The following is an 18944-nucleotide window of genomic DNA, read 5'->3' as shown; positions in this document are numbered from 1 at the left end:
ACTAGGTATAGGTATATAGATATCTACTAGGTATAGGTAAATACTATGTATAGGTATATAGATATCTACTAGGTATAGGTATATAGGTATCTACTATGTATAGGTATATAGGTATCTACTAGGTATAGGTATATAGATATCTACTATGTATAGGTATATAGGTATCTACTAGGTATAGGTATATAGGTATCTACTATGTATACCTTATAGGTATCTACTAGGTAAGGTATATAGGTATCTACTAGGTATAGGTATATAGATATCTACTAGGTAAGGTATATAGATATCTACTTGGTATAGGTACATAGGTATCTACTATATATAGGTATATAGGTATCTACTAGGTATAGGTATATAGATATCTACTGTATATAGGTATATAGGTATCTACTAGGTAAGGTATATAGGTATCTACTATGAATAGGTATATAGGTATCTACTAGGTATATGTATATAGATATCTACTAGGTAAAGTATATAGATATCTACTAGGTATAGGTACATAGGTATCTACTATATATAGGTATATAGGTATCTACTAGGTATAGGTATATAGATATCTACTGTATATAGGTATATAGGTATCTACTAGGTATAGGTATATAGATATCTACTGTATATAGGTATATAGGTATCTACTAGGTATAGGTATATAGATATCTACTATATATAGGTATATAGGTATCTACTAGGTATAGGTATATAGGTATCTACTATATATAGGTATATAGGTATCTACTAGGTATAGGTATATAGATATCTACTAGGTATAGGTATATAGGTATCTACTAGGTATAGGTATATAGATATCTACTGTATATAGGTATCTACTAGGTATAGGTATATAGGTATCTACTAGGTATAGGTATATAGATATCTACTATATATAGGTATATAGGTATCTACTAGGTATAGGTATATAGATATCTACTGTATATAGGTATATAGGTATCTACTAGGTATAGGTATATAGATATCTACTAGGTATAGGTATATAGGTATCTACTATGTATAGGTATATAGGTATCTGCTAGGTATAGGTATATAGATATCTACAATGTATAGGTATATAGGTATCTACTTGGTATAGGTATATAGGTATCTACTATATATAGGTATATAGATATCTACTAGGTATCGGTATATAGGTATCTACTAGGTATAGGTATATGGGTATCTACTAGATATAGGTATCTAGATATTAACTATGTATAGGTATATAGAGATCTACTAGGTATAGGTATATAGATATCTACTAGGTAGTAGTATAAAGGTATCTACTAGGTAGGGTATATAGATATCTACTAGGTATAGGTAAATACTATGTAGGTATATAGATATCTACTAGGTATAGGATATAGGTATCTACTATGTATAGGTATATAGGTATCTACAGTATAGGTATATAGATATCTACTATGTATAGGTATATAGGTATATCTACTAGGTATAGGTATAGGTATCTACTATGTATACCTTATAGGTATCTATAGGTAAGGTATATAGTATCTACTAGGGTATAGGTAATAGGTATCTACTAAGGTAAGGTATATAGGTATCTACTATGATTAGTATATAGGTAGCTACTAGGTATATGTATATAGATATCTACTAGGTAGGTATATAGATATCTACTAGGTATAGGTACATAGGTATCTACTAGTATAGGTATATAGGTATCTACTAGGTATAAGGTATATAGATATCTACTTATATAGGTATATAGGTATCTACTAGGTATAGGTAGATAGATATCTACTGTAATATAGTATATAGGTATCTACTAGGTATAGGTATATAGATATCTACTATATATAGGTATATAGGTATCTACTAGGTATAGGTATATAGGTATCTACTAGGTATAGGGTATAGGTAAGGATATAATTTACTGTATAGGGATATAGTATCTACTGATTATTGATACATAAAATATAGGTTTTATAGGTATTTCTAGGATAGTATATGGTATTACTGGTAAGGTTATATTCAATAATAGGTATATGGACACTATTTTAGGTTAGGTTTCTTTTAAAAGGATATAGGTATCCCATGTTGGGATATATTATTATAATGGTTTTAGGATCTACTATAAGTATTAGAAATTTCAATATAGTATATAGTATCTCTAGGTATATTATATAGGTATTCTTTTAGGGATATAGGGTTTCAGGGAAGGTAAGTATCTACTTGTAAGGGGATAGGTATCTATTGGTATAGGTATATAGGTCATATTATAAGGTATATGTATTTCTAGGTATAGGTATATAGGATCTCTAGGTATAGGTATAAGGGATTTATATATTTGGATAATATCTACTATTTAGGGATATGGGTCTACTGGTATAGGTATAAAGGTATATTAAGGGAATAATATTTTATAAGGTAAATAATAGTTAGGTATAAGATATTTCTAGGTATAGGTATATAGGGATCTACTAGTATGGGAATATATCATTATAGGATTAGAAAATACTATTTAGGGGGTAAAATAGGATAGGGATTATTTTTATATGATCTTTAGGGATTTGGTAAGGTTAAGGTTAATAAAGGTTTTTTAATTTTATAAGGGGTAAAAGGGATCTACTATGAAAGGGAAAAGGTATTAAGGTATAGTATATAGGTATCTATATATAGTATTAATATTATAGGTAGGTATATAGAAACTCTATATAGGTCATAGGGGTTATTTTTAAAAAGGGATTGGTATCTCAGGTATGGTATTAGATATTTAGTATAGGGAAAGGTACTACAGGTAAGGTATATAATATCTACTTTAGGTTTTAGGTATTTTAAGGGATAGGGATATAGATTTTTCTATATTAGGTATATAGGTATCACTTGAAAAAGGTATAAGTATTACGGGAATATAAGGTTTTTTTCTATATATAGGTATATAGGCTATGGGGATAGGGATAAGATACTATAGGGTATAGGGATATTTGGGATCTACAGTATGGTAAAGATTCTACTTAAAATTTGGTATTCTGTTTGGTTTTGGGATTTTAGGTATTGGGGATAAGTACTATAATAGTTTAGTATCTACTAGGTAAGTTTTGATATCTACAGTTTGGAAAGGTACTACTATATAGGTATATAGGTTTTAAAAGGTTATAGGATAAATATTTAAGTATTTAAAATTTGGTATATGAAATTTTAAGGTTTGGTATTTTAGTTTTTAAATAGGGATAGTATAGGTCTACTATATAGGTAATAGTATCTACTTATATAGGGATATAGGTATTACTAGGTATAGGTTATAGGTTTTTACTATATGGATATAGGTATCTACTAAAGGTTAGGGGGGATATAGATTCATTTGGTTTATGGGATATAGGGATCTACTGGTTAGGTATAGTATCTTTTATAGGGTTTTAATATCTCTGGTTTGGTAATAGGGATCTACTATATGGGATTAGTTTTTAGGGATAGGATAAGTATCTCTAGTTAGGTTATAGGTATTTTTGGGATAGGATATAATCTAATTAAAATTATGATAGATTTATAGGTATTCCCAGGTATATAGGGTTAAGGGGTTTTAAAAGGGGAATTTTACTATATATAATTAGTATCTACAGATAGGTAATGTATACTATAAGGTAATATATCTTTTAGGTTAGGTATAAAGTATCTATAGGTAAGGATATAGTCTTAGGGATGGTAAATACTATTTTTAGGGTTTTAGATCTATAGGGATAGGTTTTTTGTTTTTACTATGTTAGGTATATAGGATTATGGATGGATAAATTCTACATGAAGGAAAGGTATTACTGGTATAGGTAATGGGATCTAAAATATATTATAGGTTCTACTAGGGGGGGTATTGGTATCTATAGGTATGGGATTGGTATCTCTATAAAGGAATTAATTCTATGATAGGTATTGGAAAATTCTAGGTATAGTATAAATTCTACTAGGAAGGTTTTTTTAAAAAATTTTTTTCTACTAAAGGGGAAGGAATATATGTATAAATATATAGGTATCCTAGGTTAGGTTAAATTACTTTTGGTTATAGGGACCCTTTGGTAAGGTATAAGATATCCCATATAATAGGGATTTTGGATTACTAGGTATAATATTTTAATTACTATAAGGGGATTGGTATAAAAAAAGGATGGTATTAGTTCTACTGGTTTGGTATAGGTATCTACTAGGATAAGGATAAGTATCCTATATGGTATATAGATTTTCTGGAAAGGATTATATTCTACGGTATAGGTTTAAAAAGGGATTATATATGGATATAGTATCATATTTTTGGTATAAATATCCCATTTTATAAGGTTAATAGGTATTACTTAAAATAGGTATATAGAAACTACTAGGTATAGGGAATAGGTATCTCTAGGTTTGGTACTACTTTAAAAGGATTAAAATCTACTAGGTATAGGAATGGTATCTACTAGGTTAGGGGTATGGTATCTCTATATGGTTATGGTATTTTAGGTAAGGTTAAAAGAAACTACTAGTATAGGGAAAGTTTACTAGGATAGGTTAAATATTCTAGGGTTTGGGGATATAGGTATCTACTTGTATATTATAGGGATTTTCTATAGGTATATAGGTTTTACTAGATAGGTATAAGTATCTAATGAAAACCTTTTAAGGGACTACTGGTAAGGGATATGGTATCTCTAGATAGGTAATGGTATCTCTAGTAATTATAGGTATCTACAGGTAAGGATATAGGTATCTCTATTTAGGTTTTTTAGGGGTTCTTGTAATTTAGGTATTATAGTTTTGTATATAATATTATAGGTAGGTATATATATTCTACTGGAAGGTATACATATCTTTATGTTTTTTAAGGACTAAGGTTAAAGGGATATTTTTCTACTGTATAGGTAATAGGTATCCTAGGGATAAAATAAATATTACTAGGTAAGGTAATAGTATCACTATGATAGGTTTTAGGTTAATTGGGATATTAAGAATCTATAGTAAGGGATATAAAAAAAAAAAATCTATAGTAAGGTTATATTTTCTAGTATAGGTATAAGGTTTTACTTATATAGGTATATAGAAACTTAGGTATAGGGATATAGTATCTATAGGGAAGGTAATAGTATCTACTAGGAAAAGGTATATAGGTATCTAAGGTTATTTTTATAGATATTACTAGGTAAGGTATATAATATCTATAGTATAGGTATATGGTATTCTATAAGGTTTTAGGTACTACTTTAAAAAGGGGTATAGAACTACTTATATAGGTTTATGAAATTTACAGGTAAGGGATATAGGAACTACGGATAGGTTTTTTAGTATCTATTAATTTGGTTATAGATATCTACTAGGGAAGGTTTTTTAAAAAGGTATCTACTAGGGATAGGTATATAGAAAAATCTAGTTGGAATATATCTCGGTTAGGTTTAGTATTACTATATAGGTATATAGTTCCTAGGTATAGGGTTTTAGGTTTTTATTATAGGTTATAGGGGATTTCTAGGTATAGGTATTTAAAAAAATCTATAGTAAGGTATTAAAATTACTTGGAAGGGATATAGGTATCTAATTAAAAATTGTATAAGATTTACTAGGGTTTGGGTTTGGTTTACTATATAGGTATATAGTATCTATAGGGATAATAAAATATCTCTAGTATTTGGGATATGGGATCTACGGTATAGTATAAGGTATCTAAATATAAGGGTATGATTTCTAGTATAGGTTAAAATCTAATAGGTTTGAATTACATTAAATTTTAGTTCTCTTTTTTGGTTCAAAATTTGGGCCCCCCCTTAAATTTTTAAAATTTTTTTAAAAAATTTTTTTTGGATTTTTTCCCGGTTTTTTTTTTAAATTTAATTTTGCAAATTTTTTTTTCCCCTTCCCATTAAAATTTTTTAAAACCCCCTTTTTCTTTTCCTTTTTCCCCTTTTTTTTTTTTTTCTTTAAAATTTTTTTTTTAATCCTTAAATTTTTAAAATTTTTTTTCCCCTACCTTTTGGTTTTAGTTTTTTTTTTAGGCCCCCCATTTTTGTTCCCATTTTTTGGGAAAATGTATCCCCCCTTTTTTAAACCCAAAAATTTTTTCCTTTAATCCCCATTGGCCCCTTTTTTCCTTCATTTATTTTGCCCTCTAGCAAATGTGATTATTTTTTTACCGGCCCTTCTTTTTTTTATGGTTTTTTTTTATGTTTTCAAACCTAAAATCCTTGAATTATTAAATTTTTTTTTATATTCTTTTTTCTTAAAAGGATTTTTTTTTTTTTATATTGATTTTAACAGGGATTGGGTTTTTGGGGGGTTTTTTGATAAAACTTTTTTTTTTAAACCAAATAACAATTTTTTCCCAAAAATTTAAAAAAATTAAACAAAATTTCCCTAAAATTTGGGGCCTTTTTTCCACCAATTTACCCAAAGGATTAAAAAAAGGGATTTTTTTTTTTAAAAAATTTTTTCCTAAAAATATTTTTTTGGGGAAAGTAAAAAAAAAAATTTAATTCCATTAACTGTTTTTATTTTTAAAACCTTTCTTTTTAAAATTTTTGGGGGGGTTTTTAAAGGTTTGGCCATTCAAAATTTTTTTCCCCAAACCTTTTCCAAATTTTAAAGAAAAAAAATATTTTTCAAAATTTAAGAATTTTGGGGGGTAACCGATTTGCCTTAAAATCCTTTTTTAAGCCATTTAAACAAATTTTGACAAATAATGATTTAAGGGAATGTAAGATTTAAAATAAGGAAACCATAAAAAAATTTTTAAAATGGAAACATTTTTAATTTGTTTATGTAATGCATTTTAAAATTTTTATTCTATTTAAGGGGACATTTGGTTTTTTGTAACCTTAAATTTTAAAACTTTTTAAAATTTTTTTAAAAAAAAGTAATTTAAAAAAAATTTTTGCCTTAAAAAGGTTTTTTTGGGTTTTTTAAAATGACCTAAATGCATACATGTCCATTACTTAATGGTACCTTTATGTAATGCCATTACATTTGTTATTCCTCATAAGTGACATTTTTTTTCTTGTAATGGCCATTACAAATATTACAAATATCATCACATCATATTGTAATATATATGACAATGTTTAATATACTACCATGAATTGTTGACCTTAAATTAAGGTATTATTTCAGTATCTTATTTTTCATTATATTGTTATTGTTGAATTCCATGTCTATATGACAATTTTGTTGTTGGCTTAAAGAAGAATAAGGAAACTGTACAGGCTTACTAAACCCCTTCACAATAAAAAAAACTTCAAATTTCCCGCCAAATTTTCCCGCCCAATAACTTCAAGCAGGAGAGTTCCAATACATGGCAGCCATGAGGCTTTTCTCACACATATGAACAACATGTTATTTTACAAATGAAGGGAAGTATTTATCTTTAATACCTGGTTCATGATTAATACAAGACTACCAGGAAATGAAATATTCAACTCTGGAAGTATGTCAACCTGTTTATAGGTAAGAATTAACTTAAAACCAATCACCATGCATGTGACCTAAATTTACATACTGTACATTATATTCAAACAGCTTTGGCATTTCTTAAATTGTATTGCCTATTCAACCAAATTGTACAAACACACATCATATGTACATTGAGAATTAATGCAATAATGAACATAAATCACTCTTACATGTATCTGAAGAATATTAAAAGGATTTTGGGTCGATCCACATGATTGTGTACTGTGAATATCCATTTTTGAAGCAGTTATCAATTTGAAACAAATGATGGATCACTTTGAATGCAATTTTTAATGGAAGGACTACATGTACAACGATATTGTCAAACATGCATAGTGATACAGTTCATGATGAACTTTGATGAAATTAAGTGGTAAAATGCATTTTCTAAATTTTCTGAATGCGTCTTATGTAATGGTCACATGTAGGTCCATTAATTTTGTATACCTGTATATATATAATGGCCATTACACTTTTGTTTGTAAAAACGTAATGGCCATTACCATTGTGTTGATCTTTAAACAGTTTTTGTACTTTAAAAGTAATGGTCATTATATTTGTAAAAATTATGGCCATTAAAGTGTATTTTCTTGTAATGGTCTTTTAGTTTTATACACCTTTAATGGCCATTACACCTTTTCTGACGAAATGTAACGGCCATTACAGAGTACACTTCAGAAAGTAATGACACCGTTAATGGGCATTACAAAAATGGTTTTGCTCCAAACCTAATGGCCATTACATTACACCAAAATGTTTAATGCCCATTACACCATAAGGTTTGATGCCCATTACATTGAAAACTAATTATTGATGGCCCTATTACATTGTAATGGCAATTACTTAGTGAAAACTTTAATGGGTTTGTAATGGGCAATTTGACAAACCATTAAAATCCTTAAAATGCATTTAAATTTTATTGGGTTTTTTTCAGACCCATTAATTTTGTACCTTTAATAGTCATTAATGTTAAATTAAAAGCCATTATTAAAATAATTAATGATCATTATAAATGTTTTGTTAATAGCCATTAAAATGTATTAATTAAGTACCATGAACTAATTGATTTGTTTCAACCCTTTGATGATCATTAAAATTGAAAACTGTCACATTTAAAGACTATCAAACTTGTATTAAAATTTTTCAATTAACAGCAATTAAAGGTACAAAATTAATAGCATGATTGATGGTTTTATGATGGGAAATTTTAATGGGGTTTTTAATGGCCGTTTTAAGGGCTTGGGTATGCAGTAGTGTAGGTATAGGTATATAGATATATACTATGTATAGGTATATAGATATCTACTAGGTATAGGTATATAGATATCTACTAGGTATAGGTATATAGATATCTACTAGATATAGGTATATAGGTATCTACTAGGTATAGGTACATAGGTATCTACTATTTATAGGTATATAGGTATCTACTAGGTATAGGTATATAGATATTTTACTATATATCTGTATATAGGTATCTACTAAGTATAACTTATAAGTATCTACTAGCCAGATATCAGAACCCAAGTTAAATAGAAGATCTCAATTTACACAACTTGCTGAATCACAGTGATATATGTATAATGATAGCATGTGTGTAAACACACACTGAATCTTGGAAGTACTAAACCTCTTTTACAGTTTGGTCCAATTTTCCCAAGGGGACACAAACATCGGTAGCCCAGGAGATCATCAGGTACACACAATCCTTGGTTACGACAAGGGTTTATTGAGCATGCCGACTGGTCATGTAGATGAGGATGACTGGGTCTTGTCTGCTCCACCTCTATATGACAACAATAGAAATCAAAGTATTCCATTATAATCTCCTACTTACTACTCCATACTGTAAAAGTACATATCATGGCACACATAACTGAATTTGATATGATAAGCACGATGATTAGCGCAATGATTAGCAGCGACGTTGAATTGGTATACCAACTGTAAATTAGCCATGGAAAACAATACACAAAATCTACATCTAGCACAGCATGTAAAGAATTCAACTAAATATAACTGCGAAAATAAGTTAACAGTAATTAGATATACAATGGATGAAATATTCCCTGCAACACAACTCAATCTTAATAGTAAAATGTCAATGACTGTTATCTAATGTCATCACTGCTAGTAGCACAAATCAATTTTAATAGTAAGATGACAATGACTGTTATCTAATGTCATCACTACTAGTAGCACAACTCAATTTTAATAGTAAGATGTCAATGACTGTTATCTAATGTCATCACTACTAGTAGCACAACTCAATTTCAATAGTAAAGTATGAGTATCTCAGTATGTTCAGTAGAGTAAAGACTAATTTGCTTATAGGGCAAGAATTCACCAATAATTGACTTGCTCCCAGACTGTCCTACCTTGGTTTGTAGACTTACCTGAGCAGTGTGTATTATCCAATGTAGGAATGTATCCATCCCAACAGGTACAAATCCCTAGATGACAGTGGCTGTTTTGGACACTGCAATATGTGTCATCCAAGCAAATGTCCAAAATTTTACCTGAAATGTTGTTATAAAGAACATCACTAGTTCAGGGCTCTCCATTAGTCTGAAACAGTACAGACACGGGAAGCTTTATCCATACCTAACGGCCCGGTGCCCAAGGGATTGCACAGCAAATGACACCAGATAAGCTGCATGGTGATAGTTGCGTTGTGTGTCAATAATTTGATGCAAGATGTACATAGTGCTAGAAGGCCAGCATTCAGGTGGTTATAGGATCATGTCTACATCAATCATTCTCTAATCTAGTACAAACAGTACTGGAGATTTAACAACTAACGGCTATCCTCAAATTGGATATCTGATCAAGGTTCCCAGATCAGTAGTGAGGTGGAGTATCATTTCAATAATGTCACAATTACCTTCAACAAGTGGAGGAGGGTTGGTGACAGGTCTGGCTGTGGTTCGTGTCACCTCACTGCTCGCTTCAGGAGGGGCATGCCCAGCATGGCGTGTTGTTTTGTAACTACTCCGTGGCCGTTCATGTTGTGGTGTTGGTGTGGTAGCCCGGTAGTCGGGAGTTCGTCTTGGGTGACCGTTCATTATTGGTGATGGGGTGGTCCTCTCTATTATATGATTTTTTAATGTTCTTTTTTTTTTCAATACAATAAAACAGAATCTATAGAAAAAGGTGCATAGTTACAAAATGGTATTAAATTATATATTTTTCACAGCTTCAAATTTTGAAGTTTTTACATATAATTTCCACCTTAAATTAAAGTAAATTTAGATTGTCATGTGGAGAGTATTAAAACAAACACATATATCAACAAAAAAACTCACGGTTGCCACATCCTTCATGTAGGAAAATTGTGATATTGGTTTGCTGGATACAAGCTGCTCGTCTAAGTTCACACTCTGACTCATAGGTGTTGAGGTCACTACCACACACAGCCCTGGACCGTGGCCAGTCCCCAGCAAAGCAAGGCAATGATTCACAGTCGCAGTAGGCTCGGTTATCAAACTCAACACAGGTACCACCAAAACCACACTGTACATCTCTACATGTCCTCGGCGTAGGTAACACATTAGGATCTACAAATAGACATAGGGCTCATATCGAAAGTTGATAGGTAGTTATTTAGGCATTGAACTGTTACCAGATGGTAGTATACAGTCTACTAACGACATATAGGCAAATGCAACACAGATTGTAAAGATAACATACAACAATTAGGTTGCCCAATGGGCCTACATTGCTCACCTCATGTTCACATATGTTTGAGGATTCTCTGCCTTTCATTTAATCAAACAAACTTGATTCTAGGACTTTAAGTTCCTGTTTGTTACCTATTTTCTGTGACCCGTTCTCCTGTTCCTGTTTTGTTACCTATTTTCTGTGATCCGTTCCCCTTGTTCCTGTTTGTTACCTATTTTCTGTGACCCGTTCCCCTGTTTTTGTTTTGTTACCTTAGAATTTCTGTAATCGGTTCCCCTGTTTCTGTTTTGTTACCTATTTGCTGTGATCCGTTCCCCTGTTTCTGTATTGTTACCTATTTGCTGTAGTCCATTCCCCTGTTTCTGTATTGTTACCTATTTGCTGTAATCCGTTCCCCTGTTCTTGTTTTGTTACCTATTTGCTGTAATCCGTTCCCCTGTTCTTGTTTTGTTACCTATTTGCTGTGATTCGTTCCCCTGATCTTGTTTTGTTACCTATTTGCTGTGATCCGTTCCCCTGATCTTGTTTTGTTACCTATTTGCTGTGATCCGTTCCCCTGGTCTTGTTTTGTTACCTATTTGCTGTGATCCGTTCCCCTGTTCTTGTTTTGTTACCTATTTGCTGTGATCCGTTCCCCTGTTCTTGTTTTGTTACCTATTTGCTGTGATCCGTTCCCCTGTTCCTGTTTTGTTACCTATTTGCTGTGATCCGTTCCCCTGTTCTTGTTTTGTTACCTATTTGCTGTGATCCGTTCCCCTGTTCTTGTTTTGTTACCTATTTGCTGTGATCCGTTCCCCTGTTCTTGTTTTGTTACCTATTTGCTGTGATCCGTTCCCCTGTTCTTGTTTTGTTACCTATTTGCTGTGATCCGTTCCCCTGTTTCTGTTTTGTTACCTATTTGCTGTGATCCGTTCCCCTGTTTCTGTATTGTTACCTATTTGCTGTGATCCGTTCCCCTGTTCCTGTTTTGTTACCTATTTTCTGTAATCCGTTCCTCTGTTTGTTTTGTTACCTATTTGTTGTAATCCGTTCCGCTGTTCTTGTTTTGTTACCTATTTGCTGTGATCCGTTCCCCTGTTTCTGTTTTGTTACCTATTTGCTGTAATCTGTTCCCCTGTTTCTGTATTGTTACCTATTTGCTGTTATCCGTTCACCTGATCTTGTTTTGTTACCTATTTGCTGTAATCCGTTCCCCTGTTCTTGTTTTGTTACCTATTTGCTGTGATCCGTTCCCTTGTTCTTGATTTGTTACCTATTTGCTGTGATCCTTTCCCCTGATCTTGTTTTGTTACCTATTTGCTGTGATCCGTTCCCCTGATCTTGTTTTGTTACCTATTTGCTGTGATCTGTCCCCTGATCTTGTTTTGTTACCTATTTGCTGTGATCCGTTCCCCTGTTTCTGTTTTGTTACCTATTTGCTGTGATCCGTTCCCCTGATCCTGTTTTGTTACCTATTTGCTGTGATCCGTTCCCCTGTTTCTATATTGTTACCTATTTGCTGTGATCCGTTCCCCTGTTCTTGTTTTGTTACTTATTTGCTGTGATCCGTTCCCCTGATCTTGTTTTGTTACCTATTTGCTGTGATCCGTTCCCCTGATCTTGTTTTGTTACCTATTTGCTGTGATCTGTTCCCCTGTTCCTGTTTTGTTACCTATTTGCTGTGATCCGTTCCCCTGTTTCTGTTTTGTTACCTATTTGCTGTGATCCGTTCCCCTGTTTCTGTATTGTTACCTATTTGCTGTGATCCGTTCCCCTGTTCCTGTTTTGTTACCTATTTTCTGTAATCCGTTCCTCTGTTTCTGTTTTGTTACCTATTTGTTGTAATCCGTTCCCCTGTTCTTGTTTTGTTACCTATTTGCTGTGATCCGTTCCCCTGTTTCTGTTTTGTTACCTATTTGCTGTAATCCGTTCCCCTGTTTCTGTATTGTTACCTATTTGCTGTGATCTGTCCCCTGATCTTGTTTTGTTACCTATTTGCTGTGATCCGTTCCCCTGTTTCTGTTTTGTTACCTATTTGCTGTGATCCGTTCCCCTGATCCTGTTTTGTTACCTATTTGCTGTGATCCGTTCCCTTGTTTCTGTATTGTTACCTATTTGCTGTGATCCGTTCCCCTGTTCTTGTTTTGTTACTTATTTGCTGTGATCCGTTCCCCTGATCTTGTTTTGTTACCTATTTGCTGTGATCCGTTCCCCTGATCTTGTTTTGTTACCTATTTGCTGTGATCCGTTCCCCTGTTCCTGTTTTGTTACCTATTTGCTGTGATCCGTTCCCCTGTTTCTGTTTTGTTACCTATTTGCTGTGATCCGTTCTCCTGTTTCTGTATTGTTACCTATTTGCTGTGATCCGTTCCCCTGTTCCTGTTTTGTTACCTATTTTCTGTAATCCGTTCCTCTGTTTCTGTTTTGTTACCTATTTGTTGTAATCCGTTCCCCTGTTCTTGTTTTGTTACCTATTTGCTGTGATCCGTTCCCCTGTTTCTGTTTTGTTACCTATTTGCTGTAATCCGTTCCCCTGTTTCTGTATTGTTACCTATTTGCTGTAATCCGTTCCCCTGATCTTGTTTTGTTACCTATTTGCTGTAATCTGTTCCCCTGTTCTTGTTTTGTTACCTATTTGCTGTGATCCGTTCCCCTGTTCCTGTATTGTTACCTATTTGCTGTAATCCGTTCCCCTGTTCTTGTTTTGTTACCTATTTGCTGTGATCCGTTCCCCTGTTTCTGTTTTGTTACCTATTTGCTGTGATCCGTTCCCCTGTTCCTGTGTTGTTACCTATTTGCTGTGATCCTTTCCCCTGATCTTGTTTTGTTACCTATTTGCTGTGATCCGTTCCCTTGTTCTTGTTTTGTTACCTATTTGCTGTGATCCTTTCCCCTGATCTTGTTTTGTTACCTATTTGCTGTGATCCGTTCCCCTGATCTTGTTTTGTTACCTATTTGCTGTGATCTGTCCCCTGATCTTGTTTTGTTACCTATTTGCTGTGATCCGTTCCCCTGTTTCTGTTTTGATACCTATTTGCTGTGATTCGTTCCCCTGTTTCTGTTTTGTTACCTATTTGCTGTAATCCGTTCCCCTGATCCTGCTTTGTTACCTATTTGCTGTGATCCGTTCCCCTGATCTTGTTTTGTTACCTATTTGCTGTGATCCGTTCCCCTGATCTTGTTTTGTTACCTATTTGCTGTGATCCGTTCCCCTGTTCCTGTTTTGTTACCTATTTGCTGTGATCCGTTCCCCTGTTTCTGTTTTGTTACCTATTTGCTGTGATCCGTTCTCCTGTTTCTGTATTGTTACCTATTTGCTGTGATCCGTTCCCCTGTTCCTGTTTTGTTACCTATTTTCTGTAATCCGTTCCTCTGTTTCTGTTTTGTTACCTATTTGTTGTAATCCGTTCCCCTGTTCTTGTTTTGTTACCTATTTGCTGTGATCCGTTCCCCTGTTTCTGTTTTGTTACCTATTTGCTGTAATCCGTTCCCCTGTTTCTGTATTGTTACCTATTTGCTGTAATCCGTTCCCCTGATCTTGTTTTGTTACCTATTTGCTGTAATCTGTTCCCCTGTTCTTGTTTTGTTACCTATTTGCTGTGATCCGTTCCCCTGTTCCTGTATTGTTACCTATTTGCTGTAATCCGTTCCCCTGTTCTTGTTTTGTTACCTATTTGCTGTGATCCGTTCCCCTGTTTCTGTTTTGTTACCTATTTGCTGTGATCCGTTCCCCTGTTCCTGTTTTGTTACCTATTTGCTGTGATCCTTTCCCCTGATCTTGTTTTGTTACCTATTTGCTGTGATCCGTTCCCTTGTTCTTGTTTTGTTACCTATTTGCTGTGATCCTTTCCCCTGATCTTGTTTTGTTACCTATTTGCTGTGATCCGTTCCCCTGATCTTGTTTTGTTACCTATTTGCTGTGATCTGTCCCCTGATCTTGTTTTGTTACCTATTTGCTGTGATCCGTTCCCCTGTTTCTGTTTTGATACCTATTTGCTGTGATTCGTTCCCCTGTTTCTGTTTTGTTACCTATTTGCTGTAATCCGTTCCCCTGATCCTGCTTTGTTACCTATTTGCTGTGATCCGTTCCCCTGTTTCTGTATTGTTACCTATTTGCTGTGATCCATTCCCCTGTTCTTGTTTTGTTACCTATTTGCTGTGATCCGTTCCCCTGATCTTGTTTTGTTACCTATTTGCTGTGATCCGTTCCCCTGATCTTGTTTTGTTACCTATTTGCTGTGATCCGTTCCCCTGATCTTGTTTTGTTACCTATTTGCTGTGATCCGTTCCCCTGATCTTGTTTTGTTACCTATTTGCTGTGATCTGTCCCCTGATCTTGTTTTGTTACTTATTTGCTGTGATCCGTTCCCCTGTTTCTGTTTTGTTACCTATTTGCTGTGATCCGTTCCCCTGTTTCTGTTTTGTTACCTATTTGCTGTAATCGTTCCCCTGATCCTGTTTTGTTACCTATTTGCTGTGATCCGTTCCCCTGTTTCTGTATTGTTACCTATTTGCTGTGATCCGTTCCCCTGTTCTTGTTTTGTTACCTATTTGCTGTGATCCGTTCCCCTGATCTTGTTTTGTTACCTATTTGCTGTGATCCGTTCCCCTGATCTTGTTTTGTTACCTATTTGCTGTGATCCGTTCCCCTGATCTTGTTTTGTTACCTATTTGCTGTAATCCGTTCACCTGTTCTTGTTTTGTTACCTATTTGCTGTGATCCGTTCCCCTGTTCCTGTATTGTTACCTATTTGCTGTGATCCGTTCCCCTGTTTCTGTTTTGTTACCTATTTTCTGTAATCTGTTCCCCTGTTTCTGTATTATTACCTATTTGCTGTAATCCGTTCCCCTGATCTTGTTTTGTTACCTATTTGCTGTAATCCGTTCCCCTCTTCTTGTTTTGTTACCTATTTGCTGTGATCCATTCCCCTGTTTCTGTTTTGTTACCTATTTGCTGTAATCCGTTCCCCTGTTTCTGTATTGTTACCTATTTTCTGTAATCCGTTCCCCTGTTCTTGTTTTGTTACCTATTTGCTGTAATCCGTTCCCCTGTTCTTGTTTTGTTACCTATTTGCTGTAATCCGTTCCCCTGTTCATGTTTTGTTACCTATTTGCTGTAATCCGTTCCCCTGCTCCTGTTTTGTTACCTATTTGCTGTTATCCGTTCCCCTGTTCTTGTTTTGTTACCTATTTGCTGTGATGCGTTCCCCTGTTTCTGTTTTGTTACTTATTTTCTGTAATCCGTTCCCCCGTTCTTGTTTTGTTACCTATTTGCTGTGATCCGTTCCCCTGTTTCTGTTTTGTTACCTATTTGCTGTAATCCGTTCCCCTGTTCTTGTTTTGTTACCTATTTGCTGTGATCCGTTCCCCTGTTTCTGTTTTGTTACCTATTTGCTGTTATCCGTTCCCCTGTTCTTGTTTTGTTACCTATTTGCTGTGATCCGTTCCCCTGTTTCTGTTTTATTACCTATTTGCTGTAATCCGTTCCCCTGTTCTTGTTTTGTTACCTATTTGCTGTGATCCGTTCCCCTGTTTCTGTTTTGTTACCTATTTGCTGTAATCCATTCCCCTGTTCTTGTTTTGTTACCTATTTGCTGTGATCCGTTCCCCTGTTTCTGTTTTGTTACCTATTTTTTGTAATCCGTTCCCCTGTTTCTGTATTGTTACCTATTTGCTGTAATTCGTTCCCCTGTTCCTGTTTTGTTACCTATTTGCTGTGACCCGTTCCCCTGTTTCTGTTTTGCTACCTATTTGCTGAAATCCGTTCCCCTGTTCTTGTTTTGTTACCTATTTGCTGTGATCCGTTCCCCTGTTTCTGTTTTGTTACCTATTTGCTGAAATCCGTTCCCCTGTTCTTGTTTTGTTACCTATTTGCTGTGATCCGTTCCCCTGTTTCTGTTTTGTTACCTATTTGCTGTGATCCATTCCCCTGTTCTTGTTTTGTTACCTATTTGCTGTGATCCGTTCCCCTGTTCCTGTTTGTTACCTATTTGCTGTGATCCATTCCCCTGTTCTTGTTTTGTTACCTATTTGCTGTGATCCGTTCCCCTGTTCCTGTTTGTTACCTATTTGCTGTGATCCATTCCCCTGTTCTTGTTTTGTTACCTATTTGCTGTGATCCGTTCCCCTGTTCTTGTTTTGTTACCTATTTGCTGTGATCCGTTCCCCTGTTCTTGTTTTGTTACCTATTTGCTGTGATCCATTCCCCTGTTGTTGTTTTTTTTACCTATTTGCTGTGATCTGTTCCCCTGTGCCTGTTTTGTTACCTATTTGAAGTAATAAATGTTTCTTCCCCAAGACATTCACTCAACAAAGACATTTCAGTCAACAATATCCCCACGCCACAATCAAGACAGTGCTGCTCAAAGATATGTGACATAATCACTAAATTTATAACAAATTGATCCATATCTCAAAGGCACAAAATGAGGTCACAGCAATCTACTTTAGTACGTGAAACCCTCTTCCCAAGATGATGTGTCACCCAGACCAAAATAATATTTGAAATAATTTAGCAGATGATTGCAGCGGAAACAAAATTATGTTGAGATTGATATCTTGAGTACTTTAACTTTTTGGTACTAGATCAGGTTAACAAGAATTTAACCTTGAGGTATAGGATATCCACTTGGAATGGTTATTATAGTTCCTAATGCCAATCACAGATATAGTACTCTACATCACATTGGGAAGCTGTGTACTTACCTTCTGGACATCCATATCTAGACACTATCAAACTGCCATTTGGACAACGATCACACTTTGCTCCACGAATTTTGTGTCGACAAAAGCACTTCCCAGTAGTCTGATCACAGTCACCACGAAGGCGCCCCAAGGTGTGGCAGTTACAAGCTAAAGTGTTCAAAAGGTCAATGTAACTATTATTTGATTGAAACAATTGTCCAAAGGGTCTGTTGAATATTCAACACATGAAAACATGTTAATGAGATAAATAATTGATGAGAGAGAGAGAGAGAGAGAGAGAGAGAGAGAGAGAGAGAGAGAGGGGGGGGGGTTACTAATATAAGTAGCAAACTTACGAACACAGCCGACACTGTCCTGGTTGAGAGCAAGCCCCCAGTAGCCAGGAAGGCAGTAATTACACAGTTTGCCACCGACGCCTGGTTTACAGCTACATTTACGTGTTACAGGGTTACAGATGATGCTCACCGATCCTTTTTCATTACAGATACAATCAGCTGTGAAAAGATAGAGCAAAGTGTATGTGGTCAACAATCTCAGTTCTCCGGCAGACCTATAGTAAAACAACTTAATACAGCAGGTTATTTTTTCTCATGAATTTCTTTTTCCGTGGGATATACTTTCTGAAATAGTAACTAGTAGCTACAAAAAAGTTACAATATAGGGGGTAAACTTCATTATCATATTTCATAATCAATTCATTTTTTCACTTTTATCAAAATTTGATCACTGTCCAGTCCCCACTAATCCTTGTGTATGATTATCCAGACCCACTAATCCTTGTCAGTGAATTTCAAATCGTTATCAAGGCGGGAAAATCCGTAACTGTGAAATATGGTCTTACTGCGAGGAAAAACTTGATTGTGTTGACGATTTCTCCTATCTTGGCGTAAACTTTAGATACAATAATAAATTCACAAATGTACAAAAAAAAATTGTCTGACCAAGGACGTAAAGCTATGTTTGCTTTGTTTTCTAAATGTGTAAACATGAATCTAAATTGTAAAACCATGCTGAGTATGTTTGACACCTATGTAAGTAGCATTTTATTCTATTCATGTGAAGTTTGGGGGTCGACCAAAGGGTTAGATATTGAACAGGTCCATTTACATTTTTGTAAGAGATTACTTAAAGTTAAAAAATCTACAAATAATGCAATGGTA

The 18944-nt window shown here is 34.3% G+C and overlaps 1 protein-coding gene across 1 annotated transcript in view; it reads right to left on the bottom strand.

Annotated features, from left to right (window-relative positions):
- LOC117314800 (agrin-like) overlaps window positions 1-18944 on the bottom strand; it is a 182244-nt gene that overhangs the window by 36466 nt on the left and 126834 nt on the right. Inside the window, exons 13-18 of the mRNA XM_033868904.1 lie at window positions 18120-18278; window positions 17785-17931; window positions 10725-10976; window positions 10304-10507; window positions 9816-9938; window positions 9050-9205 (exon numbers count right to left, since the gene is read on the bottom strand). Of these exons, the coding sequence (XP_033724795.1) occupies window positions 9050-9205; window positions 9816-9938; window positions 10304-10507; window positions 10725-10976; window positions 17785-17931; window positions 18120-18278 (1041 nt within the window). The remainder of the gene's footprint in view (window positions 1-9049; window positions 9206-9815; window positions 9939-10303; window positions 10508-10724; window positions 10977-17784; window positions 17932-18119; window positions 18279-18944) is intronic.

This window comes from Pecten maximus, chromosome 16, assembly GCF_902652985.1.
Source record: "Pecten maximus chromosome 16, xPecMax1.1, whole genome shotgun sequence".
NCBI classification, from domain to species: Eukaryota; Metazoa; Mollusca; class Bivalvia; order Pectinida; family Pectinidae; genus Pecten; species Pecten maximus.
The sequence above is the reverse complement of the archived record's forward strand: the minus strand, read 5'-3'. Positions and strand labels throughout refer to the sequence as shown.